At 42.7% G+C, this 26,747-nt stretch overlaps 1 protein-coding gene across 9 annotated transcripts in view; it reads right to left on the bottom strand.

The window, feature by feature from the left end:
• The window catches only part of LOC115192769 (receptor-type tyrosine-protein phosphatase eta), a 110,451-nt gene continuing 83,704 nt past the window's right edge, over positions 1 to 26,747 (bottom strand). For 8 of the 9 annotated variants that reach the window (XM_029751604.1, XM_029751608.1, XM_029751607.1 and 5 more), the window contains 26 exons: positions 24,686 to 24,946; positions 18,411 to 18,665; positions 17,972 to 18,232; positions 17,495 to 17,779; positions 17,056 to 17,319; positions 16,594 to 16,851; positions 15,197 to 15,454; positions 14,655 to 14,909; positions 14,187 to 14,450; positions 13,768 to 14,037; positions 13,371 to 13,625; positions 12,867 to 13,139; positions 10,383 to 10,646; positions 8,192 to 8,328; positions 7,925 to 8,078; positions 7,423 to 7,510; positions 7,292 to 7,336; positions 7,127 to 7,135; positions 6,923 to 7,010; positions 6,685 to 6,775; positions 5,508 to 5,581; positions 5,070 to 5,204; positions 1,434 to 1,550; positions 1,029 to 1,189; positions 776 to 911; positions 1 to 591 (listed from right to left, as the gene is read on the bottom strand). In XM_029751604.1, coding sequence (XP_029607464.1) covers positions 433 to 591; positions 776 to 911; positions 1,029 to 1,189; positions 1,434 to 1,550; positions 5,070 to 5,204; positions 5,508 to 5,581; positions 6,685 to 6,775; positions 6,923 to 7,010; positions 7,127 to 7,135; positions 7,292 to 7,336; positions 7,423 to 7,510; positions 7,925 to 8,078; positions 8,192 to 8,328; positions 10,383 to 10,646; positions 12,867 to 13,139; positions 13,371 to 13,625; positions 13,768 to 14,037; positions 14,187 to 14,450; positions 14,655 to 14,909; positions 15,197 to 15,454; positions 16,594 to 16,851; positions 17,056 to 17,319; positions 17,495 to 17,779; positions 17,972 to 18,232; positions 18,411 to 18,665; positions 24,686 to 24,946 — 4,817 coding nt within the window. In that variant the 3' untranslated portion in view covers positions 1 to 432. The remainder of the gene's footprint in view (positions 592 to 775; positions 912 to 1,028; positions 1,190 to 1,433; positions 1,551 to 5,069; positions 5,205 to 5,507; positions 5,582 to 6,684; positions 6,776 to 6,922; positions 7,011 to 7,126; positions 7,136 to 7,291; positions 7,337 to 7,422; positions 7,511 to 7,924; positions 8,079 to 8,191; positions 8,329 to 10,382; positions 10,647 to 12,866; positions 13,140 to 13,370; positions 13,626 to 13,767; positions 14,038 to 14,186; positions 14,451 to 14,654; positions 14,910 to 15,196; positions 15,455 to 16,593; positions 16,852 to 17,055; positions 17,320 to 17,494; positions 17,780 to 17,971; positions 18,233 to 18,410; positions 18,666 to 24,685; positions 24,947 to 26,747) is intronic. The other variant, XM_029751609.1, reaches the window with a different exon arrangement.

Consider the following 26,747-nt stretch of genomic DNA (forward strand, 5'->3'; position numbering starts at 1 on the left):
ACATTTAAAGCGGGAAAAATCCATATATTAGCCGCGTCATTGTTTAAGCCGCGAGGTTCAAAGCTGGGAAAAAAGTTGCGGCTTATAGTCCGGAATTTACGGTAAGCAGATATTCGGAAGTAGCAGCAATATACAAATATGGAAATATAAGAATTACATCTCTAAAATATAATTTGATGTACATTCCATTATTGGTCTTTGGATGGAATTTGTGCATCCGTTCCTCTCAAAAAACCGTTATCTTCCATGTTATTTTTCCAACTATCATAAAACGTGACCAAATAAATACTAGAAAACCAGTTTGATTTGAAAAAAGACTACAGTGTAAGGCAACATGATCAGTGCGAGTGAACAATCCCTTTTCTAAACCCTTCTCTACAGGCCTGTCTGACAGACGGGAGGATGGGAGAGACAGAGCAGTGGACGTGAGGCCTATGTGTTGTGGTAGCCATTCTTAGCTGTATCTTTCCTGGGTTCTACGTTCTCGTAGATGCTGAGTGCAGCCGTGTTCTGGTAGATTAAGTCCACGTTGGTTCCAGTTCTGGATCGGATTATGTCTATGGCACACTGGTTTAGGAACAAATACTGGTCCTGTAAGACAGTAACACAATATAGTTCAATATGATGAAGCAAACTGACCATTCAGATGTCAAAACATTTCACCTAGAGACCACATAAGCCTCCATTAGCATAACTTCCACTTTTAACCACAGGGATGGATTTTACAGTAAGCCTTTAATTAACCACCAAACATGCTGAAAAGTAGAACAGTGACCTCGGTCTGAACCATGAGGGGCCGGTGCATGCGCAGGTCGTGGATGGTGCCGTACACGTCCACCATACTGTCCCTCTCTATCTGGAAGATCAGCCGGTCGATGGCTATGAAGGTACCGGTACGACCCACACCCGCACTGAGGGGAGAGAGACAGAAAGAGAAAGAGGGAGAGAGATGAGAAAGAAGTAATGTTAATTTACTGTTCAAGCCAATAACACTTCTTGAAGTTAATTGTGAGAAACTGTGTGTTTACCTGCAGTGGACGACAGTGGGGGAGTGGCGTGAGTACTGGTCCATGTGTTCTCGGACCAGGTGTCTGAAGTTGATGAGCAGCTCCGTGGTCTCGGGGACGCCGTGGTCCGGCCAGGCTGTGAAGTGGAAGTGACGCACCGAGCGTGTCTCTGCTGTCCTCACCTGTCAGCCAATCATAAACACAGAGACCGTCCCTGATTACCATTAATATATGTGTAACATGTAATGCCCCCTTCCAGGATCCGATTCACAGAGTCGCAGTCAGATCAAAAAACAATCAACATATTTTTACGTCTTTTGTTTATAGGGAAGGGATCGTTTTTCCCAGAGCCATGTTTTACCCACTAAGTAGCTGAAGAGGAATACATCAGTAATATTGGTTTCACTCATTATCACAGGAACTTACATTTTTTACGTCAAAATCCCTGATGGTCCAGTCTTCTAGGGGGATTTCAGAGGTTGTTGTCACGGTGATATTCTGAAAGTGCTTGGTCTCAGATGGCCAGTATTTCTCACATTTCACCTGAGGAGAGAGGTGGTTGTGTGAGTGTTATGAATTGGGGTAGCTTAGTGCAGTCCTTCTCAAACCTCTCCCCTGGGAACTCCAGACAATTCACAATACTACACCTGATTCAAGGGCTCGTGCATAAGTCGATAAGTGGAATCAGTTGAACTAGAGTAGTTCAAATACATGGAATGTATACAAACTAGAGTCCCAGAGGAGAGGTTTGAGAAAGGCTGGTTTAGTGTGAGAACATTGTGAAGGTTTGGCGAAGGAGACAGGTTAGCCCCTCATCCTGGGGGCATGTCATTGTTTTTCAATTTTTTTAACTAGGTAAATCAGTTAAGAACAAATTCTTATTTACAATGACGGCCTAGAAACAGTGGATTAACTGTCTTGTTCAGGGGCAGAACAACAGATTTTTACCATGTCAGCTCGGGGATTCAATCTAGCAACCTTTCGGTTACTGGCCCAACACTCTAACCACTAGGCTACCTGCTGGTATGCCTTTTGGGTTTTCTGTTTCTGTAAATATGATCATTTTGGTTTTCTATTTCTGTAAATATGATCATTTTGGTTGTCTGTTTCTGTATATACAGTTGAAGTCGGAAGTTTACATACTCCTTAGGCAAATACATTTAAACTCAGTTTTTCACAATTCCTGACATTTAATCCTAGTAAAAATTCCCTGCCTTAGGTCAGTTAGGATCACCACTGAAATGTCAGAATAATAGTAGAGAGAATGATTTATTTCAGCTTTTATTTCTTTCATCACATTCCCAGTGGGTCAGAAGTTTACATACACTCAATTAGTATTTGGTAGCATTGCCTTTAAATTGTTTAAACTGGGTCAAACGTTTCGGGGAGCCTTCCACAAGCTTCCCACAATAAGTTGGGTAAATTTTGGCCCATTCCTCCTGACCTAGCTGCTGTAACTGAGTCAGGTTTGTAGGCCTCCTTGCTCATACACGCTTTTTCAGTTCTGCCCACAAATTTTCTATAGGATTGAGGTCAGGGCTTTGTGATGGCCCCTCCAATACCTTGACTTTGTTGTCCTTAAGCCATTTTGCCACAACTTTGGAAGTATGCTTGGGGTCATTGTCCATTTGGAAGATCCATTTGCGACATAGCTTTTAACTTAGCGACTGATGTCTTGAGATGTTGCTTCAATATAGCCAAATCATTTTCTTTCCTCATGATGCCATTTATTTTGTGAAGTGCACCAGTCCTTCCTGCAGCAAAGCACCCCCACAACATGATGCTGCCAACCCCGTGCGTCACGGTTGGGAGGGTGTTCTTCGGCTTGCAAGCCTCCCCCGTTTTCAAGAACGATGGTCATTTAAGGACAAACATTTCTATTTTTGTTTAATCAGACCAGAGGACATTTCTCCAAAAAGTACGATCTTTGTCCCCATTTGCAGTTGCAATCCGTAGTCTGGCTTTTTTATGGCGGTTTTGGAGCAGTGGCTTCTTCCTTGCTGAGCGGCCTTTCACGTTGTGTCGATATAGGACTCGTTTTACTATGGATAGAGATACTTTGTACCTGTTTCCTCTAGCATGTTCACAAGGTCTTTTGCTGTTGATCTGGGATGGATTTGCACTTTTCGCACCACAGTACGTTAATCTCTAGGAAACAGAACGCGTCTCCTTCCTTCCTACTTGCGTACTATTGTTTGTACAGAATAATGTGGTACCTTCAGGCATTTGGAAATTGCTCCCAAGGATGAACCAGATTTGTGGAGGTCTACAATTATTTTTCTGAGGTCTTGGCTGATTTCTTTTGATTTTCCGACGATGTCAAACAAAGAGGCACTGAGTTTGAAGGTAGGCCTTGAAATACATCCACAAGTACACCTCCAATTGATTCAAATTATGTCAATTAGCCTATCAGAAGCTTCTAAAGCCATTACATCATTTTCTGGAATTTTCCAAGCTGTTTAAAGGCACAGTCAACTTAGTGTATGTAAACTTCTGACCCACTAGAATTGTGATACAGTGCATTATAAGGGAAAAAATCTGTCTGTAAACAATCGTTGGAAAAATGACTTGTGTCATGCACAAAGTGGATGTCCTAACCGACTTACCAAAACTATAGTTTGTTAACAAGAAATTTGTGGAGTGGGGAAAAACGAGTTTTAATGACTCCAACCTAAGTGTATGTAAACTTCCGACTTCAACTGTATGATCATTTGGCGTTTTATATTTCTGTAAATATGATTATTTTCTTTTTTTTCTGTCAATATTAAAAAAAATCACACCCTGATCTCTTTCACCTGTCTTGGTGCTTGTCTCCACCCCCCTCCAGGTGTTGCCAGTTGCCGCCTAGGGCTAGAGCAGGTTAGAGCATTGAGCTATTAACCGGAAGGTTGCAGGATCGAATCCCTGAGCTGACAAGGTAAACATCTGTTGTTCTACCTCTGAGCAAGGCAGTTAACCCATTGTTCCCTGGGTGCCAAAGACATGAATGTCGATTAAGGCAGCCCCCTGTACCTCTCTGATTCATAGGGGTTGGGTTAAATGCAGAAGATACATTCAGTTGGACAACTGACTAGGTATCCCCCCCATCTTCTCATTATACCTCTGTTGCCAGTTCGTCTTTTCTTACCGGCGGTCTTTCCCTCCTTCCTGTTTCTCTAGTTCTGTTTCCTAGTTTTTCCCGGTTCTGACCATTCTGCCTGCCCTGACCCCGAGCCTGTCTGCCGTCCTGTACCTGCCTGACTCTGACCTGATCACGAACCTCTGCCTGCCCGGACCCTGAGCCTGTCTGCTGTCCTGTACCTGTACCTCCTGTCTGACTCTGACCTGATCACGAACCTCTGCCTGCCCGGACCCCGAGCCTGTCTGCTGTCCTGTACCTGTCTGACTCTAACCTGATCACGAACCTCTGCCTGCCCGGACCCCGAGCCTGTCTGCTGTCCTGTACCTGTCTGACTCTGACCTGATCACGAACCTCTGCCTGCCCGGACCCTGAGCCTGTCTGCTGTCCTGTACCTGTCTGACTCTGACCTGATCACGAACCTCTGCCTGCCCTTGACTTGCCCCTTTCCTGCCCCGTGTTTCTAATAAATGATCTGAGAACTGTATTATCCGCCTCCCGTGTCTGCATCTGGGTCATATCCTGAGTCCTGATAAATATGGGATTTTCTGTTTCTATCAATATGATTATTTGGGGTTTTCTGTTTCTGTAAATATGATAATTTGGGGTTTCCTGTTTCTGTAAATATGATAATTTGGGGTTTCCTGTTTCTGTAAATATGATAATTTGGGGTTTTCTGTTTCTGTAAATATGATAATTTGGGGTTTCCTGTTTCTGTAAATATGATTATTTGGGGGTTTCTGTTTCTGTAAATATGATCATTTTGGTCACCATCTTTTGAACAACAACCTGCTTGGGCTGGCCGACTGAAGAGTCGAGACCGAGCTGGTCTTGAATCTGTTAAGTGTGGTGTCTCATGTGTGTGTGCGTGCACACGTATATATGTGTGTCTGAGTGTGTGTGTGTGTGTGCGCACACGTGTATATATGTGTGTATGCACTCACTCGTCCCTGTTCATTACAGCGTGTCAGCATGACCAGAGTCTGGACGTTCTTCTCCCAGATCATCCTCCAGAACTCATTGACGGTGATGGGCAAAGGACCTTGGGCCGCAATAAACTCCTTCCTGGAGTTGTAACCCTGGCAAAGGACACATATTAACCCAGTACGTAAGCATCTACTACAATCACCATCTAACTTTCCTAAACCTTTTCATACTTGTCTGTATCTCCTGGTTAATGTGAGATGGATGTGATGTAACTGACTCAATACTACTAACTCTAGCTATAACCTGACAATGAAGACCTATATCTGAGTCTTAATTGAAGTTATCTAGCTATATCGATCATATTTGTGAAATAACCCCAGAGCAGAGCTGAAGCGCAGAGTGTCGGAGAAAGAGGATTAGGATGAAGATGATGATGATGACAGGTCAGTATTTACCGGGATGTAGTTAGAATTGATGTAGTCGTCGAATGGACTCCCATGGATGGACAGTTTCACTCTAGAGGAATCATCTGGGATGTGGGAAAGAGGAGGAATGAGGATCGATAGAAATGAAAGAGAATTCCTGTCACTCTGCCCCAGTGGCAGCCTGTCATCCAGAGCCCCACCTGTTTTGAGCCCCACAGCTTGGCTGGTTTGCATGTTATTTTGGCATTAATACGTGTCACAATGTAAAAATATATATATCATTGAGTTAATAAAACTGCATACAAACATGGTCTCTTTTTTGTTTTCTTGAGTATTGCAGCTCCAAAATGCTGGTGTTCCAGCCTAGCTCAGTGCTTTCTGTGGTGGTGGTGGTGGGGCAAGCCAGCAGAAAATACGGAGCATTGCGCTGTGATTGGCTCCGTGTTCTGTCACTCATGGGGACACTACGTCACCCCGAAGTGTAAGGGGAGACCTCGAAAATTCTAGCACTTTGGCTTCTGACATAGAGTTACATTATAAGTGCCCATCCAAGAAGGCTCAAGGTTATTGGCCACAGATAAAATGACCTCAAATCAAATTATATGTACAGTAGCTTTGATTGGACTGATCATGTCAACATACTTTCAAAATCTTAGCTAACGGTCATGATCATGAATCAAGTCGACAATCTACTGGCAAATCATTTTCAATCGTTGTCATATGAAGAGAAATAATGAAGAAAAATTATAGATAAAACGTATTGGTGCTCATTGGCCATTGGACAAACACATTACACAACAAGTTGGAAATGGCAAATTCAACAATGAGGAAGTGAGCACAGCACAACAACATAAGTCCAAAAATATATTGTATGCTGCTGCATAAATTATGTAATATACCAGGGAGATATGTATACTCTAGCTAAGAAAGTAATAATGTTACAAAGTGTATATTGTGTAGTAAGCTGTTAGTAGCCCATGTGCCTCACGCTAATCATTTGGTCCCTTTTCTGACTTTGTGGTGCACATGTAGCCTATAGTCAAACTCTGAGCTATTGAATAAACAAAGGATTTAGTTAGTCTGTTCGACAATGAGGATGGAGGATTGGTTATGATTAGCAATGGTAGCTGTGGCTAGCTGTGGCAGGAGGACAGGGGCCATTGTCATGGAGACAGGGGTCAAGGGTCAGGGGTTATGGTAGACTCACAGGGAAGCACGTTGTTGTAGCGGTTCTTCGGCTTGTTCTCCGTGGCCTCAGCACTGATTTTAGCTTGGGCTTTTCCCACTGGCTTCAGGTCCTAGAAGGAGAGGGAGATATTAGGCCACCAGGCACCAGTAGCAAACAAGCAAACACAGGCATATTTACCGAATACAGAAAATCAACTGCTGCCTGATGAAAAAATCCATATCATGTGTATGATTGAATAAATAGCTTTATGTTTTACCTCAAACTCCTCGGCGAAACCACAGTTGGAGTCTGCTTTCTGCCTCTTGTAATAAGCCTCGTAGTCCTCCACCCTCACGGGCACGCTTCTGCTCATAGAGACACAGGAGACAAGCATTAACACAAACACATGCGTGACACCAAGCAACAGTGCTGCATCATTCAATGGGTCAAGTCTACTGTTACCATAAGAGTTAATACTCACACTTTAGCTCTGGAAATAAAGAGAGAGAAATAAAAAGAGAGTTATGTTAGCAGTTAAAGAAAAACTTAAGTAATTTTATGACAAATATTCTCTTATATTACAGAATTACAGTTTCATTAACTTTCAAACTGAGACAGAAACAAGTGAAAGATCAGAAGAAATCACCTCATGGAGTGAATCTGGATGTCTGAAGTGTCTTTCTTGGTTTGTCTGTAACAACAAAAGCACACAAAAATCATATGACCTTCCAAAAACATGTAATTTATCGAGTGATGATGATGATGATGATCGCTCACCTCCTCCAGTAGATGATTAAGCCAACGGTGATGATGAAGAGGATGGCAAAAACTCCAATCGTTACCCCGACAGCCACACCGATGACAGCTACAGAGAAGAAGGAAGAGAAAAAAAGGTAAGAGGACGCCTTGTGATATACTCCGAAAACCTTCATAATGCCTTTTATGACCCTATAGCGTATTATAAGATTTGCTATAAGCATTCATAATAGGTCAAAGTGCCTTATAAGTGCCTATATGAATACATTACTATGAATAATTGTATAAATGTATTACATACAGGTGGTTTGTACAGTAAAAGAGCTGTAGCTACCTGGGTCCTGAGGGAGTTCCACAGGACTTTGGTTGAACAGAGTTATCGAGACATAATGGTTTTAATATCTGTCAACGTCTTGTGTGAAAACATACATTTTCAAATTGTGAGGGTAATTATGTTGTTATATTCTATCCTATTGCATCAAATTTGAGCCTACATTGCAATTGCAATTGTTTTATCACATACCATTAATGGCAGTCTTGCAGGTGAGGGTTTGGATGGTGCTGGAACTCCCACAGCCCAGAGTGGTTACAGTCAGGATGTAGTCTGTATTGTGCTTAAGGTCAGAGACTGTGTGGCCACAGGCTGGCGTACAGTCACCACTAGTGTTATAGTGTACCTAAACCAATCAATAAATCATGAAATTATTAATGAAATCAATAATGAATTAATTCAATTAATCAATCAATCAGCCAATCATAAATGTATTCAATCAATATCTACTGTACTCACCTGGTCCTGGGGGAGTTGGTTGGTTTCATAAGCAGTGATCTGGAAGCCCTGGTACAGACCTTTGGGTTTGGTCCAGGACAGGATCACGTTGGCGTCGTTAGGAGAGTCACACTTCAGGTTGGACACAGGGCTGGCATCTATGGCACAGTGAAGGAGACACAGAGGGTTTTCAGTTTAGATTTTTATTACTAGGAAATGTGTAGACCATGTCTGAATTTCATTACAACTACAAGACATCAAAACACAGTTCAAAAATAAAATACAGCTAAAATAAGATCCATATCTGGATCAGTGTCTGTAGGTGATAGTAATGATAGTATGTCCTTTATAAATCTGGATCAGTGTCTGTAGGTGATAGTAATGATAGTATGTCCTTTATAAATCTGGATCAGTGTCTGTAGGTGATAGTAATGATAGTATGTCCTTTATAAATCTGGATCAGTGTCTGTAGGTGATAGTAATGATAGTATGTCCTTTATAAATCTGGATCAGTGTCTGTAGGTGATAGTAATGATAGTATGTCCTTTATAAATCTGGATCAGTGTCTGTAGGTGATAGTAATGATAGTATGTCCTTTATAAATCTGGATCAGTGTCTGTAGGTGATAGTAATGATAGTATGTCCTTTATAAATCTGGATCAGTGTCTGTAGGTGATAGTAATGATAGTATGTCCTTTATAAATCTGGATCAGTGTCTGTAGGTGATAGTAATGATAGTATGTCCTTTATAAATCTGGATCAGTGTCTGTAGGTGATAGTAATGATAGTATGTCCTTTATAAATCTGGATCAGTGTCTGTAGGTGATAGTAATGATAGTATGTCCTTTATAAATCTGGATCAGTGTCTGTAGGTGATAGTAATGATATTATGTCCTTTATAAATCTGGATCAGTGTCTGTAGGTGATAGTAAATCTGGATCAGTGTCTGTAGGTGATAGTAATGATAGTATGTCCTTTATAAATCTGGATCAGTGTCTGTAGGTGATAGTAATGATAGTATGTCCTTTATAAATCTGGATCAGTGTCTGTAGGTGATAGTAATGATAGTATGTCCTTTATAAATCTGGATCAGTGTCTGTAGGTGATAGTAATGATATTATGTCCTTTATAAATCTGGATCAGTGTCTGTAGGTGATAGTAATGATAGTATGTCCTTTATAAATCTGGATCAGTGTCTGTAGGTGATAGTAATGATAGTATGTCCTTTATAAATCTGGATCAGTGTCTGTAGGTGATAGTAATGATAGTATGTCCTTTATAAATCTGGATCAGTGTCTGTAGGTGATAGTAATGATAGTATGTCCTTTATAAATCTGGATCAGTGTCTGTAGGTGATAGTAATGATAGTATGTCCTTTATAAATCTGGATCAGTGTCTGTAGGTGATAGTAATGATAGTATGTCCTTTATAAATCTGGATCAGTGTCTGTAGGTGATAGTAATGATAGTATGTCCTTTATAAATCTGGATCAGTGTCTGTAGGTGATAGTAATGATAGTATGTCCTTTATAAATCTGGATCAGTGTCTGTAGGTGATAGTAATGATAGTATGTCCTTTATAAATCTGGATCAGTGTCTGTAGGTGATAGTAATGATAGTATGTCCTTTATAAATCTGGATCAGTGTCTGTAGGTGATAGTAATGATAGTATGTCCTTTATAAATCTGGATCAGTGTCTGTAGGTGATAGTAATGATAGTATGTCCTTTATAAATCTGGATCAGTGTCTGTAGGTGATAGTAATGATAGTATGTCCTTTATAAATCTGGATCAGTGTCTGTAGGTGATAGTAATGATATTATGTCCTTTATAAATCTGGATCAGTGTCTGTAGGTGATAGTACATCTGGATCAGTGTCTGTAGGTGATAGTAAATCTGGATCAGTGTCTGTAGGTGATAGTTAATCTGGATCAGTGTCTGTAGGTGATAGTAAATCTGGATCGGTGTCTGCAGGTGATAGTAAATCTGGATCGGTGTCTGTAGGTGATAGTAAATCTGGATCAGTGTCTGTAGGTGATAGTAAATCTGGATGGGTGTCTGTAGGTGATAGTAAATCTGGATCAGTGTCTGTAGGTGATAGTAATGATAGTATGTCCTTTATAAATCCCTATATGCATTATTAATGCATCACACACTGGTGGTACAGTATGGTAGCCTACATGTGAAAGCATGTAAAGTATGTTATGATCTTACTAGTGCAGCTGGAGTATGAGACTGGAGCTCCCTTTGTTCCGTCAGCTGTCTCTGTTGTCACTGTGAAATTATACAGACTACCAGGAACCAATTGATCGATCATTAGCTTTTCCATAAGTGTGGTTGTGTTACTGATGATTAACCCAGAGTTGGTCCAGATCACAGAGTAGTGGTAGCTTGGTTTGTGATCCACAGGCTTGTTCCAGGTCAATGTTATGTTCTCCTCTGCTGTCACTACACTGAGGGACTGCACACTCTCTGGTCCTGGGAAATGAAATGTAATGAAGTATAGAGAGGTTAGTGTAACAATAGCTATGAACACAGAATACAAACGTCTCAGGGCTGGGATTGTAAGTGGGTGTGCTTGAGTGTATGTGCTCAGAAATTAGTCTGTGTGTTGTGTGTGTGCTCGCATGTCATGTATGTAGTGTGTGTGTGTGCTCGCATGTCATGCATGTAGTGTGTGTGTGTGTGCTTGTATGTCATGTATGTAGTATGTGTGTGTGTGTGTGTGTGTGTGTGTTGTGTGTGCTCGCATGTCATGTATGTAGTGTGTGTGTGTGCTCGCATGTCATGCATGTAGTGTGTGTGTGTGTGCTTGTATGTCATGTATGTAGTGTGTGTGTGTGTGTGTGTGTGTGTGTGTGTTGTGTGTGTGTGCTCGCATGTCATGTATGTAGTGTGTGTGTGTGCTCGCATGTCATGCATGTAGTGTGTGTGTGCTCACATGTCATGCATGTAGTGTGTGTGTGCTCACATGTCATATACAGTGGCAAGAAAAAGTATGTTAACTCTTGAAAATACCTGGATTTCTGCATAAATTGGTCATAACATTTGATCTGATCTTTATCTAGGTCACAGCAATAGACAAACACAGTCTGCTTAAACTAATAACACACAAAAAATTATATGTTTTCATGTCTTTATTGAACACACCATGTAAACATTCACAGTGCATGGTGGGAAAAGTATGTGAACCCTTGGATTTAATAACTGGTTGACCCTCCTTTGGCAGCAATAACCTCAACCAAACGTTTTCTGTAGTTGCGGATCAGACCTGCACAACGGTCAGGAGGAATTTTGGACCATTCCTCTTTACAAAACATTTTCTGTTCAGCAATATTCTTGGGATGTCTGGTGTGAACTGCACTCGAGGTCATGCCACAGCATCTCAATCGGGTTGAGGTCAGGACTCTGACTGGGCCACTACAGAAGGTGTATTTTCTTCTGTTGAAGCCATTCTGTTGTTCATTTACTTCTGTTGTTTGGGTTGTTGTCCTATTGCATCACCCAACTGTCCACATCATGGTTTGGGAATTCATGTTTCCAATGATGATAACAAGCTGTCCAGGCCCTGAGGCAGCAAAGCAGCCCCAAATCATGATGCTCCCTCCACCATACTTTACAGTTGGGATGAGGTTTTGATGTTGGTGTCCTGTGCCTTTTTTTCGCCGCACAGTGTTGTGTGTTCCTTCCAAGCAACTCAACTGTAGTTTCATCTGTCCACAAAATATTTTGCCAGTAGTGCTGTGGAACATCCAGGTGCACTTTTGCAAACTTCAAACGTGCAGCAATGTTTTTTTTTGACAACAGTGGCTTCTTCCGTAGTGTCCTCCCATGAACACCATTCTTGTTTAGTGTTTTTTACATTTCGTAGACTCGTCAACAGAGATGTTAGTATGTTCCAGAGATATCTGTAGGATTCTTCTTAACCTCATTGAGTATTCTGCGCTGTGCTCTTGCAGTCATCTTTGCAGGACGGCCACTCCTAGGGAGAGTAGCAACAGTGCTGAACTTTCTTCATTGATAAAGAATTTGTCTTACCGTGGACTGATGAACATCAAGGCTTTTAGAGATACCTTTGTAACCCTTTCCAGCTTCTTAATCTTACGTCTTCTGAGATCTATTTTGTTCGAGGCATGGTTCACATCAGGCAATTCTTCTTGTGAATAGCAAACTCAAATTTTGTGAGTGTTTTTTATAGGGCAAGGCAGCTCTAACCAACATCTCCAATCTCATCTCATTGATTGTACTCCAGGTTAGATGACTCCTGACTCCAATTAGCTTTTGCAGAAGTCATTAGCCTAGGGGTTCACATACCTTTTTCCAACCTACACTGTGAATGTTTAAATGATATATTCAATATAGACAAGAAAAATGTGTGTGTTATTAGTTTAAGCACACTATGTCTGTCTATTTTTGTGACTTAGATGAAGATCATATCAAATTTGATGACCAATTTATGCAGAAATCCAGATAATTCCAAAGGGTTCACATACTTTTTATTGCCACTGTGTGTGTGTAGTGTGTGTGTGTGTGTGTAGTGTGTAGTGTGTGTGTGTGTGTGTGTGTGTGTGTGTGTGTGTGTGTGTGTGTGTGTGTGTGTGTGTGTGTGTGTGTGTGTGTGTGTGTGTGTGTGTGTGTGTGTGTGTGTGTGTGTGTGCTCGTATGTCATGTATGTAGTATGTGTGTGTTGACACTCACTGGTCGTGACCAAACTGCTCCAGACCTTCTCACTCTGGAGCCCTAGCACTCCCACTGTAGCCACAGAGATATTGTAGGGTGTTCCAGAGGACAGATTGGACAGTGTGTGACTGGTGTTTGTCAGAGTGACCGTCTTGTTGTTTAGTTGCGTTGACAGGTAGGTCACTAGGTAACTGAAGGTGGTGTTGGTCATCAGAGGAGCTTCACCCCACTCCACAGAGATAGAACTAGTGGTCTTCTCCAAGATCACGATGGGCCCAGGCTGGTTGGGATCTGAGAGAGATTTGGACAGGAATGTCAGTTTATATATGTTGCCAATAACATCTGTGAATTGAATTTCCTTGTACAAATAATCTTGAATGTTATCTCTGGTTAAGTGAGAAAGAGAAAAAATATTTGTCTTAGACTAAACAGTGGAAACAAATGAATGAACTCTAACAGATAAAAGAGGCATAATTAGTAGAACTCTGGGACTTTTCCCTCCATCTCCTCCCTCAAACTCACAAGTTGCTGTAGTTGCAGGTTCTGATGAAGCGTTGAAGGGCCCACTGATAGTGGTCACCACGGCTGTGTAGTTTCTGCCAGCTGACAGGTTAAGGAAGGATGTTGACCAAATGCTGGAGTTCAGCAAATCTGAGAAAAGGACCTTGTTCAAATAGACTATATAATGCTCTACGTTTCCTCTGGGCGCTTCCCAGCGCACCACTATGGTGCTGTTGCTACCATTGTTGTAGATGAACGTATTGACAGACTCAGGCTCTGGTAGAGAGGGAGAGAGGAACAGAGAGGGGGGGATGTTAGACAGAAGAGAGGGGGTAGATATGAAGCAATAAGAAATCCTTTTGAGAGTTTTTAGAAAAACACCAAATAACTAAAAAGATAAAAAGGAAGGAGATCTGACTTGTGTACTGAGAGGTTGAGACGGATTCTCCCTCTATGCTGTTCAGTGCCTTGACGGAAACACTGAAGGTGCATCTGGTTCCTGGTGTGAGTTCTGAGATGAGGTCCCCCTCTCCTGTCGCCGTGGTGTGGTTTGTGGGAGCGGACACGCACCCCTCAGTCTGGATACGGTATGTGTAACCACTCTGGTACTGAGGGGGTTTGGTCCAGGTCAGATTCACAGTGGTTGTGTTCACTGTAGAGGCTACCAAACCACTAATGGTGAATGGTCCTGGAAACAGAGGATCTTAGGTTAGTCTTCAGTATACAAAGAAGTGAATGCTGATCAACATATGCTGTACTCTTATTAATACCAATTTAGAAAGATAAAATAACTCTTAAAGTTAAACTGAGGTTAGTTTTATTGCCATGGGAACGTACTTGTAAAATAAGACACCATCACCGGGGTTGCCATGGTGCCGTCCCCTGTGAGTGTTGTCACTGTAAAGGTGTAGTTGCTCCCAGACTGTAGCCCGGTGATGGTGGTGTAGTTGTAGTTGCTCATCCTGGTGTTGGCGGTGACAGACCAGTTGGTGACCTCCACCCTGAAGGAGTAGCCTGGTTTGCTCTCTGGCTGAAACCAGACTAGAGTCACATTGGTGGTTGTGATTCCTGCCTCAATCAGCCTGATCACAGACTGGGGTCCTGGGACAAAGGAACAACAAAGATAATTAACGAACATGTTCAATCTGTGTGTGTACACATGAGTGTGTGTGTAACGGACGTCATGCTTTGCGAGTACTGCTTCCTCCTGATTCGGCTCACACCGAGGCTCAAACCCAGGACCTCCTTGCTAGCACACGTGCTGTGCAGATACTGTGTAAATGTATGTGTTCAGTAGTCACTCACTGGTAGAGTTGGCCGTCGTCACCACTGTGCTCCTGTAGTCAAACGGCCCAACAGTTACCACAGAGATGTTGTAGAGTGTTCCAGACTGGAGGTTCTCCAGGAGGGTCCAGTTGTGTTCCGTCAGGTTCTGCTGGTCCAGATGGAACACAGAGAAGCTGTACTGACCTAGGTCCATGTTCAGGGGCTGGGCCCAGCTGATGTTGATGGAACCAGTGGTCTGGCCCACCACTATGATGCCTCCAGGAGGGTTGGGATCTGGTAACAAACCAGGGAGAAGTCACTTATGGAAGAGATTGCCGATGGAGTGACTCAGGCATGGGATGACATCAGACAACATTCCATCTAGATTATGATCTATCTCTGGCATTGTGCTGTATATGCTATTCAGAAAAATATAGAATGAACTCATGTGGGTTAATGAAGACTTGAAAACCCAGACGTGGAATCTCCACCACCAAATATGAATTTACACAAATTGGTCCATGCTAAACAAATGGAGTACAGTTGGAATGTTGGACTTTTATAAACATTGACTGACTTACAAGTTGCATTTGTAACATTTAGTGCCTCAGTGAGCGGTCCACTATTGGTGGCCACTTTGACAACATAGACGTTCCCTGGCTTCAGGTTCTGGAACACAACTTGTAGATAGTTGTTGGTTATGGTACGGTTGTTTTCCATCACATTGTTTTTGTAGATAGTAACGGTGTAGTTGTCCACCTGTCCCATAGGTTTATACCAGCTCACACTCATGTTGGTTGTTGTTCCTATGGCGACGAGGTTTTCCACCACCGCAGGTTCTGAAGGGTGGATAGAAGGGGAAAAAACGTTAACATTTCACATTTTAGACTAGAGATACAGAGATCCTAAAAGTGTGATGTTAAATGTGTTAATTGTGTAAGTGTCTTTAACTTGGCTTATATATGAAATCCGCACTGTCACCCATCTCGGATGAAATCCACTTTGCTATGTAAAAAAGGTAAAAGTGAGAAGGGGAGAAAGCCAAGGGATGAAGTGTTGAATGGAGGAAGGGATGAAGGGTTGAAGGGAGGAAGGGTTGATGGAATGAAGAGTTGAAGGGATGAAGGGAGGAAGGGTTGAAGGGTTGAAGGGATGAAGGGATGAAGGGATGAAGGATTGAAGTGAGGAAGGGTTGAAGTGAGGAAGGGTTGAAGGGTTGAAGGGATGAAGGGATGAAGGGATGAAGGGATGAAGAGTTGAAGGGATGAAGGGTTGAAGGGTCAAAGGGAGGAAGGGTTGAAGGGATGAAGGGTTGAAGGGATGAAGGGATGAAGGGTTGAATGGATGAAGGGTTGAAGTGAGGAAGGGTTGAAGGGTTGAAGGGATGAAGGGATGAAGGGATGAAGGGATGAAGGGATGAAGAGTTGAAGGGATGAAGGGTTGAATGGAGGAAGGGATGAAGGGTTGAAGGGATGAAGGTTTGAAGGGTTGAAGGGAGGAAGGGATGAAGGGTTGAAGGGATGAAGGTTTGAAGGGTTGAAGGGATGAAGGGATGAAGAGTTGAAGGGTTGAAGGGATGAAGTGATGAAGGGTTGAAGGGATGAAGGGTTGAAGTGATGAAGGGTTAAAGGGATGAAGGGTTGAAGGGCTGAAGGGTTGAAGTGAGGAATGGTTGAAGGGATGAAGGGTTGAAGTGAGGAAGGGATGAAGGGTTGAAGGGATGAAGGTTTGAAGGGTTGAAGGGATGAAGGGATGAAGAGTTGAAGGGTTGAAGGGATGAAGTGATGAAGGGTTGAAGGGATGAAGGGTTGAAGTGATGAAGGGTTAAAGGGATGAAGGGTTGAAGGGCTGAAGGGTTGAAGTGAGGAATGGTTGAAGGGATGAAGGGTTGAAGTGAGGAAGGCTTGAAGTGAGGAAGGGTTGAAGGGTTGAAGGGATGAAGGGTTGAAGGGTGGAAGGGGGATCTTTAGAACTGTACTTGTGCAGATTATCTTCTCCATTGAATCAGACTTAACATCCTGGACGACCGTGACCACAGAGCAGTTATAACAGTTCCCAGGCATGAGATTGGTGAAGGTGTACTTCTCGACCGTGGTGATCTCTACCACAGAACCACTCTTGGAGATGGTCACCAGATAAGAGTAGGTTGGTTTGTAGTCATTTGGCTTGGGCCAGGAAAGTCTGATAGCGGTTGTGTTCAGACCCTCAACCGTGAGGCTACTGACCATGTTGGGCTCTGAAGGGCAAAGAGGGCAGATATCGTATCAATATCATCTATAACACAGAATCATTTCGCAGACACTGTTATACACCTCCTGACTACCCCCAGAGTTAATGAAACTGCAGTTTGTAACTGCAGTTTGCTGGCTAACTACAATGCACTTGCATTGCTCTTGGATTCCTCTATGAATACCTTTGGAAGTTTAGAACACTGGCTTACTAGTGTAACAGAGCGTGCGTTCCGGAGTTCCTTCGCTTCCCGTTGCTGCTACCGAGGTAACAATGAAGTTGTAGCCAGTCCCAGGTGCTAGGTCATTGACTTGTGTGAAGTTGGTACTGACTGTTAGCTGTTCAGGGACTGTAGCCTTTATGTACTGGACTCTATAGGTGTAGTAGTTCTTAACCTCCACGGGGTCAGTCCACTGTAGCTTCACTGAGGAGTTGGACAACGGGGTGGCTGTGAGGTTCACCACTGGTTTGGGCACTAGGAGGAAGGAAGAGAAAAAAATCTACCTTAAATCAGTGATCTCACTAGGATATGAAATGTGTTAAAGCATGTAGGATTATTAGAAAGGTTTCAGAATATTTCTGGAACATTTTCACAGTCAAAACATCACCCAGAGCACAGTCTACTGTACGGTTGTCACAAGTGTACTCACAGGTACATTCCGATGTATAAACACTGGTGCTTTCTAGATTCTGGGGTCCCATGGTTTTCACTGTGATGGTGTAGCAAGTCCCAGAGGACAGAGAGGTCAGGTTACTGCTGAGACCAGCAGTAGAGGAAGACTGGTTTCTCTCTCCTAAACCAGTCCCATTAAGCAGGTAGCTGATGTTATAGGAGATGCCTTGTGCTCCAGTCATTAGATCCGGGGTTGTCCATTGGACAACGAGGGAGCTGGTTGTCCTCTCTGTGATGTTGAGGGGTCCAGGTGGGTTGGGCTCTATGGAGGAGAAATAAGAGTGATGTTAGGAGAGTTGCAAACACAAATTCTCGTTCACACGAACACACATTAGGTACATTAGCTTTTTCTTCGGGACAAAACCAGAGAAAACATTCTCACACTCTCATACAAACTCTCAGAAACTACAACTACAGTAAATGCATAGTATAGGCACCATTGACCATGACTTACTGGTGGCTAACTGGACCCGAGCAGACTGGTTCGTAAAGGTTCCAGCAACAGAAGTCACTGTGACCTCATAAACCCTCCCAGGCTGTAACCTAGTGAAGCTGGCCTTCCTGCTCTGTGTGGTATTGCTGGATGTATTGTTCAAAGCAGCATTAGATATGTTCACGATGTAGGAGTCCACTCTCCCGTTACGCAAGGTCCAGGTCACATTCAGCTGACTGGTTCCTCGTCCCGTAGCCACAATGTCCACAGGTTGTTCAGGCTCTGTCAAAAGCACAATCGAAAAGGTTCATTGCAATGACTGATGGAAATATAGACAGAAAAGAGAAAACCACAACCAATTATGGTTAGATTGTTTAGCCATTTTTGACATTGACATTTTCACCTTATCCATGAATCCATATCCTTTGAATCATAAAATAATACTTGCAAAATAACATACTTGTTAAAGTGGTTGTTTGACTGCCTTCTCCTTCAGTTGTGCTATCTCCAGCCACTGCAGTGACCGTGAAGTTGTACTGCATTCCAGCAGTCAGCCTAATAATGGTAATGAAGGTTTCTGTGGTATTCCGACTAATATTGCTACCAGTCCAATTTACTCTGTAGAAGGATATGTTTCCCTCTGGTTGAGTCCAGTTCAGAGACACAGATGATGTTGTGATTTCAGAGACAGAGAGGTTGCGGACAACTGCAGGCTCTGTAAAGCAAAATGCAGGAATAGGGATTTTTTTTTAATTACACTTTAATATAAACATTTAAAAACAATGTGATTTTATTTTTATTTAATCAGGTAAGTTGACTGAGAACACATTCTCATTTACAGCAACGACCTGGGGAATAGTTACAGGGGAGAGGATGATGGAGCCAATTGTAAACTGGGGATGATTAGGTGGCCATGATAGTATGAGGGCCAGATTGGGAATTTAGCCAGGACACCGGGGTTAACACCCCTAGTCTTACTGTAAGTGCCATGGGATTTTTAGTGACCATAGAGAGTCAGGACACCCGTTTAAAGTCCCATCCAAAAGACAGCACCCTACACAGGGAAACATTTTTAGACCTGAGGAAAGAGTGCCTCCTACTGGCCCTCCAACACCACTTCCAGCAGCATCTGGTCTCCCATCAAGGAACTAAGCAGGACCAACCCTGCTTAGCTTCAGAAACAAGCCAGCAGTGGGATGCAGGGTGGTATGCTGCTGACCAGGACCAACCCTGCTTAGCTTCAGAAACAAGCCAGCAGTGGGATGCAGGGTGGTATGCTGCTGACCAGGACCAACCCTGCTTAGCTTCAGAAGCAAGCCGGCAGTGGGGCGCAGGGTGGTCTGCTGCTGACCAGGACCAACCCTGCTTAGCTTCAGAAGCAAGCCGGCAGTGGGGCGCAGGGTGGTCTGCTGCTGACCAGGACCAACCCTGCTTAGCTTCAGAAACAAGCCAGCAGTGGGATGCAGGGTGGTATGCTGCTGACCAGGACCAACCCTGCTTAGCTTCAGAAACAAGCCAGCAGTGGGATGCAGGGTGGTATGCTGCTGACTAATATTTTTCTTTTCATTAATTTTCTTATTTTACCTTTATTTAACTAGGCAAGTCAGTGAAGATGACGACCTAGGAACAGTGGGTTAACTGCCTTGTGAGCACGGGTATTCAATCTAGCAACCTTTCGGTTACCGGCCAAACGCTCTAAACACTAGGTTACTTGCCATCCCATTGATTGATTGCTTGCTACATCATTTGTTTTTACTTTTGCATTATTTACATACACTAGATATACAAAAGTATGTGGACACCCCATCAAATTAGTGGATTTGGCTATAGTGTCTTAGCTCATATTACTAATTGATATAATAAGAAAGACTCCCGATACAAGGAAGTGAACTGGAGCTTCACATTTACTAAAGCTAGTTAGTACAAGAATAACATAGAGCAACACTGCGCATGACCAAGGGTGCTCTGTTCTTAAAGGGGACAGTAATTAACATAACGTAACATTCCTTCTCTAATACAATGAGAATTACTTTTACCAAACCACAAGTGAAACATTTCCCAGAAATTGTTGTAGTTATTTTGCATCTTTGATTTGAACTTGAACAGTGTTTGTTTGCTTATAAGTCCAGTCTGTCTGGACAGTGCCTTCGTTCTGGGTAGCGCCTTGGATTGTCTGGAGACTCCTGCACATCCTCAGTGTGTGCTTACTCCATAATAGTTTCTGCTATAGCAGCACCTTCGTAAACACATTCCCTTCTTTCAGCCTGGGGTCTCTGTACTGCCCCACTATCCTCTACAGTCCCCTGTGTGTCACTCCCAGGAGCTCTCTGTGCCTGTTCTCTCTCGATTGTTGTGCTGTTTTCCGTGGAATGCATTTGGTTAATGTGACGCCACCACATTATGACTGGGGTCACTTGAACCTGGTAAGTTCTGGGTTCCGTTTGTGCGTGTACTGTACCTCTTGTCCATTTCCCTCCCCTTCTGTAGTCTCGCACCATCACTTCCTGCCCTGTTTGGAGATGGCGCTCCCGGTTACCGGAGAACATCTTGGCTTCTTTGTTAAGCACTTCATTACGCCTGTTTGGCTTCATGATGTCCAGCTGTGTGCGGCGAGGCATCCCAAACATCAGTGCTGCTGGGCTTTCATTTGTCGAGTCCTTGCTCTAGGGTTTTCACAAAGCGTTCTGCCAGCCCATTGGTGGCAAGGTGGTATGGAGCAGAGGTTGATTCCATTTACTGACATGAATCTTGTAAACTCGTCACTTACGAAAGCTTGCGTGTTGTCGCATACCAGCTGCAGAGGCAATCCGAAGCATGCAAACGTTGTTCTGAGACACTCTATAGTCTGATCTGAGGTGGAGGAGTCAGTGCAAAACACCTCTGGCCATTTGGAATGGGCATCAACTATAACCAGAAACGTATGCTTTTCAAAGGGGCCGGCATAGTCCACATGAATATTCTGCCATGGCTCTGTGGGCCATTCCCATAGGTGGACTCGGGCAGGAGCAGGCATATGAAGGGTTTCCAAACATCCGGTATCAAATCAAATCAAATCAAATTTGTATTAGTCACATGCTTACTTACAAGCCCCTAACCAACAATGCAGTTTAAAAAATATGAATAAGAATAAGAAATAAATGGAAGAAGTAATTAAAGAGCAGCAGTAAAATAACAATAGCGAGACTATATACAGGGGGTACTGGTACAGAGTCAATGTGCAGGGGCCCCAGTTAGTTGAGGTAATTGAGGTAATATGTACATGTAGGTAGAGTTATTAAAGTGATTATGCATAGATAATAACAGAGAGTAGCAGCGGCGTAAAAGAAGGGTTGGGGAGGGGGGCAACGCAAATAGTCTGGGTAGCTATTAGATTAGATGTTCAGGATTCTTATGGCTTGGGGGTAGAAGCTGTTAAGAAGCCTCTTGGACCTAGACTTGGCACACCGGTGCCGCTTGCCGTTCATTGTTTTCTATCTGTTGATCCAGACCAGACCACCAGAAGTGGCTCCTCACGAACAGCTTCATTGTTTGTTGATCCAGACCAGACCACCAGAAGTGGCTCCTCGCGAACAGCTTCATTGTTTGTTGATCCAGACCAGACCACCAGAAGTGGCTCCTCGCGAACAGCTTAATTTTTGTTGATCCAGAACAGGCCACCAGAAGTGGCTCCTCATGAGCAGCTTCATTTTGACAATTCCAACATGCCCTTTATGTAGTTGATGCAAAACCTGATGTTGGCATTGACTCTCATTCCCCACATCAAACATTCTTGGTACATTGTGTTAGGTTCTACATTTATTTTCTTATTTAACAAGGCAAGTCAGTTAAGAACAAATTATTATTTACAATGACGGCCTAGGAACAGTGAGTTAACTGCCTTGTTCAGGGGCAGAACGACAGATTTTTACCTTGCCAGCTCGGGGATTCGACCTAGAAACTTTTCAGTTACTGGCCCAATGCTCTAACCATTAGGCTACCTGCCGCCCTGGCAAACTAACCGTATAACATTTCACGGACAGCTAAAATCATGTTTATTCACCCATTGGGTTATACAGCTACATAAGACAAAGACATGGTTCCACCAGTGGTAGTATATATACCACAATTTAGGTGGATTCTCCTCCTCTCTAAACATATCTTCCTGTCTAGTAATAAAGATGTAAAGTGATGATGTCAACAAACTGTTCCTTCTCCCTTAATGTGACCTGACCAGACCTCGACACCCTTCCTCACTAAACCACATCTCCACCCTTATCAGTGCCTGCCAACATGTGATCGTCTTTCTTTCACTCAGCACATTCCAAGCTTAATTGCCTCCACCATATACATTCCTCCTACAGATAACCATTAACTTCTGGTGTATAAACCAGACTATGGCACTCCTCATGTCTCTAGTACAACTGATGATTAACAATATTTAAAGTTTACAAATCTGAGCCCATCAGTTGTAATTTCTATTATCCGCTGGAAATACGGTGTCAGCTCCTTTCTGCCCGTAGCTGGCCATCCTGACATGGTGTAGGTGTATACTTTTGACAATGTCAGATCTTTCCTTGTCTCCCGTTTGATAATTGTGCTTGTGACAGGTAGTGCCTCGAGCTGAGAGGTATGCAAAATCTCCACTGCATCCACACTCCTGTGTCTTTCTCTTGTACAGGGCAGTCTGGATAATCCATCTGCATTTGTGTGGAGGGATGACGTCTTAAACTCAATGTCATATCTATGACTGGCAAGGAACAAGGCGTATCGCTGTAACCTGGCCGCTGTCATTGCCGGAATGACCTTTCTTTGGACTGAAAATGGAAAGCAACGGCTGGTGATCCGTAACCAGTGTGAAACGCTTGCCATAAAAGTATGCGTGGAATTTCTTGATGCCCCTAGCGCCAGTGCTTCTTTGTCGATTTGTGAGTAGTTCTTCTCTGCATCATTCCACGTTCGTGACGCAAAGGCCGCTGGCCTCTCTGACCCATCTTTCAGTGTGTGTGAAAGGACGGCCCCTAAGCCATAAGGGGACGCATCACAAGCCAACTTCACGCAGTTCGGGGTCGCATTTTCACACTGTTCTGTCCACTGCCAGGTCATATTCTTTTCCAGGAGCTGATTGAGAGGCTGGAGTACTGCTGAAAGGTTTGGGAGGAATCTTCTGTAATCATTGATCAGTCCCGTGAAAGATCTCACTTCTGTGATATTTTGCGGTTGTGGTGCCTGTACCACTGCATCGATTTTGTCCTGTGTTTTGTGCAATACATTGCGGTCGATTTCACGTCCACAGAAGACAATCTTGTCCTTGAAGAACTCACACTTCTGTAATTTACCTGTAGTCCATACCCTTTGCCTTTGCTGTTTCTGTATGACAATGCCTCCGTGCACAAAGCAACATCCATATAGAAATTGTTGAGATTGGTGTGGAAGAACTTGACTGGCCTGCATAGAGCCCTGACCTCAACCCCAGTGAACACCTTTGGGATGAATTGGCACGTCGACTGCGAGCCAGGCCTAATCACTCAACAGTGCCCGACCTCACTCATGCTCTTCTAGCCAAATTAAAGCAAGACCCAGCCACAAGATTCCAACATGTAGTGGAAAGCCTTCCCAGAAGAGTTGAGGCTGTTATAGCATCAAAGGGAGGACCAACTCTATATTAATACTCTGTCCACATACTTCTTGTGATTTAGTGTATATAACCATTGAATCTTGAAGAATATAACTTATGAATGCCTCATGAAATTAGTTGAACTATCATACCCCATCAGAACCCAAAATATAATATTGTTTTACTCAAATTTTAAACAAACACTGCATAGCCTCACAATAAGAATAGGATATGTTTCTAACTAATTCTATATTAATGTGGATGCTGGCATTATTATGGATAATCCTGAATAAATTGTGAATAATGATGAGTGAGAGAGTTACAGACGCACAAATGTCATACCCCCCAAGACATAGTACCCTCTCACTATTACAATAACAGGGCAAGTCAGCATTTTTGGGGGGGTATGACACATTGAAGAAAAAAATTAATGCAATATGCAACAATTGAAAATATTTTACTGAGCTACAGTTCTAATAAGGAAATCAGTCAATTGAAATACATTGATTAAGCCCTAATCTATGGATTTCACATGCCTGGGAATACAGACATGCATCTGTTGGTCACAGATACCTTAAAAAATGTGTCCCCCCATTTTAGGTGACCAAAAGTATTGGGACAAATTCACTTATTTGTTTATTAAAGTAGTAAAAGGTGAAGTATGTGGTCCCATATTCATAGCCATGACTACATTCAGCTCGTAACTTAAAGTTTGTTGGATGTGTTTGCTTTTTGTTTTGCATGTGTTTTGCATGTGTTTTGCATGTGTTTTGCATGTGTTACAGTATATTTTGTGCCTAATAGAAATGAACGGTGTGTAATTTTATTCCTTTTTATTGTAAATAAGAACAGAATGTTTCAAAACAATTCTACATTAATGTAGATGCTACAATGATTACGCCTAATCCTGAATAAATTATGAATAATTATGAGTGAGGAATTTAGACACACAAATATTATACCCCCCCAGAAATGCTAACCTCCCCTGTTATTGTAATGGTGAGAGGTTAGCATTGGGGGGGGGGGGGGACAACTTTAAAATCATCACATGTTCTTGGATCCAAACAACTAACGTATAAATGAATACAAATCGTATCTGAGGCATTGAAACAATCTGACATTAAAGTATCTGAGTTACTTACTTGTATACTTAGAAACTGTCTTGCTCTGTCCTACAGTTGTGTTATCTCCAGCCACTGCAGTGACTGTGAAGTTGTACTGTACTCCAGCAGTGAGAGCAGTAACATTAACAGAAGTTTCTGTGGTATTCTGACTGCCACTGATATTGCCATCAGTCCATTCTACTCTGTAGAAGGATCTGTTTCCCAATGGTTCAATCCAGCTCAGAAACACAGATGATGTTGTGATTTCAGAGACAGTCAGGTTCCTGATGACTGCAGGCTCTGTGCGTGCAAGAAAGTTATATTTTGGGAAAAGATCACCAGAATCATTATTATTCATAGTATTCACCATACACTCTATATTAATGATCAGAAGCATGCTAATTCTACATACATTTAAGGTAAGTATGTAGGACGCAAAAGTGGTACCTCTAAAAACATATTTAAAGATAGTAAGTAAGCATTATCAATGACATGAAATGTGTTGGGGACAAAAAAATGAGTTTTCAATAAAGGACAAGCACTTAATCATACTATCCAAGCCCAATTTTGCAGTTGAATGCAGATAAACACATTTCCTAAAATGTTCTGGATCAGTTGGAGTCTACACTCCCTTCTCAAGAGAGAAATATGTGAACCAAAACTACAGTGACTGACAGATATACTGGTAAAAAATGATGGGTAATCCTTCAGTAGTCTTATCAGCAGCGACTGCAGCAACTATGAGTCTGTACTGCACTCCAGCAGTTAGCTCGGTTACATTAAAGGCTGTCTCATAGGTAGTTCGATTCCTATCTCTACTGCCATCAGTCCACTCTACTCTATAGAAGGATCTGTTTCCCAATGGTTCAATCCAGTGCAGAGACACAGATGATGTCATGATTTCAGAGACAGAGAGGTTCCTGATGACTTCAAGTTGTACGTGAGCAAGAAAGGTGATTTTAGGGGACACTAGACTAGGGTTGGGCGGTATTCACATTTTCATATCATCATAATGTCCTTCTCTCATGCAGGAATTAACGGTATTACAGACTTAGTACAGAAGGGGGCGCCAAGAGGGCGCCCAAAAAAAAGAAGCCCTTTGGGAGTCTATTACCAGAATGCTAACAAAATTAGCACAAATTATAGCATATTTCCATGGAGGTTGCTAGCTAAATATGCAAACGAGCACAAACGAAAGCATTTTTTATTAAGAGACAGGCAGTCCAGCTCAATACGTTATACATATATAGGAGCTACCGATTGTAATTTTTGGTGAGTTTGGACATTTGCAAGCGAATGTGAACAAGAGACATTGTGCAAATGAACAGTACTGGCTCTGGAGCAGCAGGTGTACATGCTGTGTCTGTGTGGCGTCTGGAGTTGCTAGGGCAACGGGACTGCCTGCTCTGTTCGAAGAAGAAGGAAGACGATGGGCTGATGGGGGAGAAGGCAACGGGCCGAGAACAGACAAGAGAAAAAACTCAAGGAAATCGAAAGATAGTTGTGGCAGCTGTGCAGATAACTCATTCTAAAGGCCTTTAACTTCTCCAACACGGATGAAACACAACACAATATGACGTCCCATCACCTTATTAATTCAGCCACATACTTAGATAACTAGCAAATTAAACTTAGGGGTCGCATTAATGCAGAATTGTTACTTTTACACACAGGAAAAACATATAAATGCTCAAGAAATATCATGCTGCGTTTTGTAAACGCAGATCGAAAATTATTCTTATTGTGATTTCTGCTCAGCATCAGACAAATGTTGTGCTTCAGTTGCACATGAACGGGCATTCTACCAGCAGACAGTTGTCTGACTGATGTGCGGCTACTTTACTCCAGCACTTTTCTCAGTGTAGCCAGCGTACTTTTCTTTGGTAAAATGCAAGATTAACTTCAAGAAAAACATTAGGAAATGTAGCTGGCTACATCCCCTCTATGATAAACATTAGAAATATGATGGCTAGCAAAGGTTTTACAAGAAAAGACTGTACTTTATCTTTGTAAGCTGATTTAGCCTGCTTGTGTGGCTTCCAGCCAAATAGCATTGCACTTCTGTTGTCATCTGATGAAAATGAAGCTGTTTTCTGCCGAA

Source organism: Salmo trutta, chromosome 4 (genome assembly GCF_901001165.1).
Source record: "Salmo trutta chromosome 4, fSalTru1.1, whole genome shotgun sequence".
Classification (NCBI taxonomy): domain Eukaryota; kingdom Metazoa; phylum Chordata; class Actinopteri; order Salmoniformes; family Salmonidae; genus Salmo; species Salmo trutta.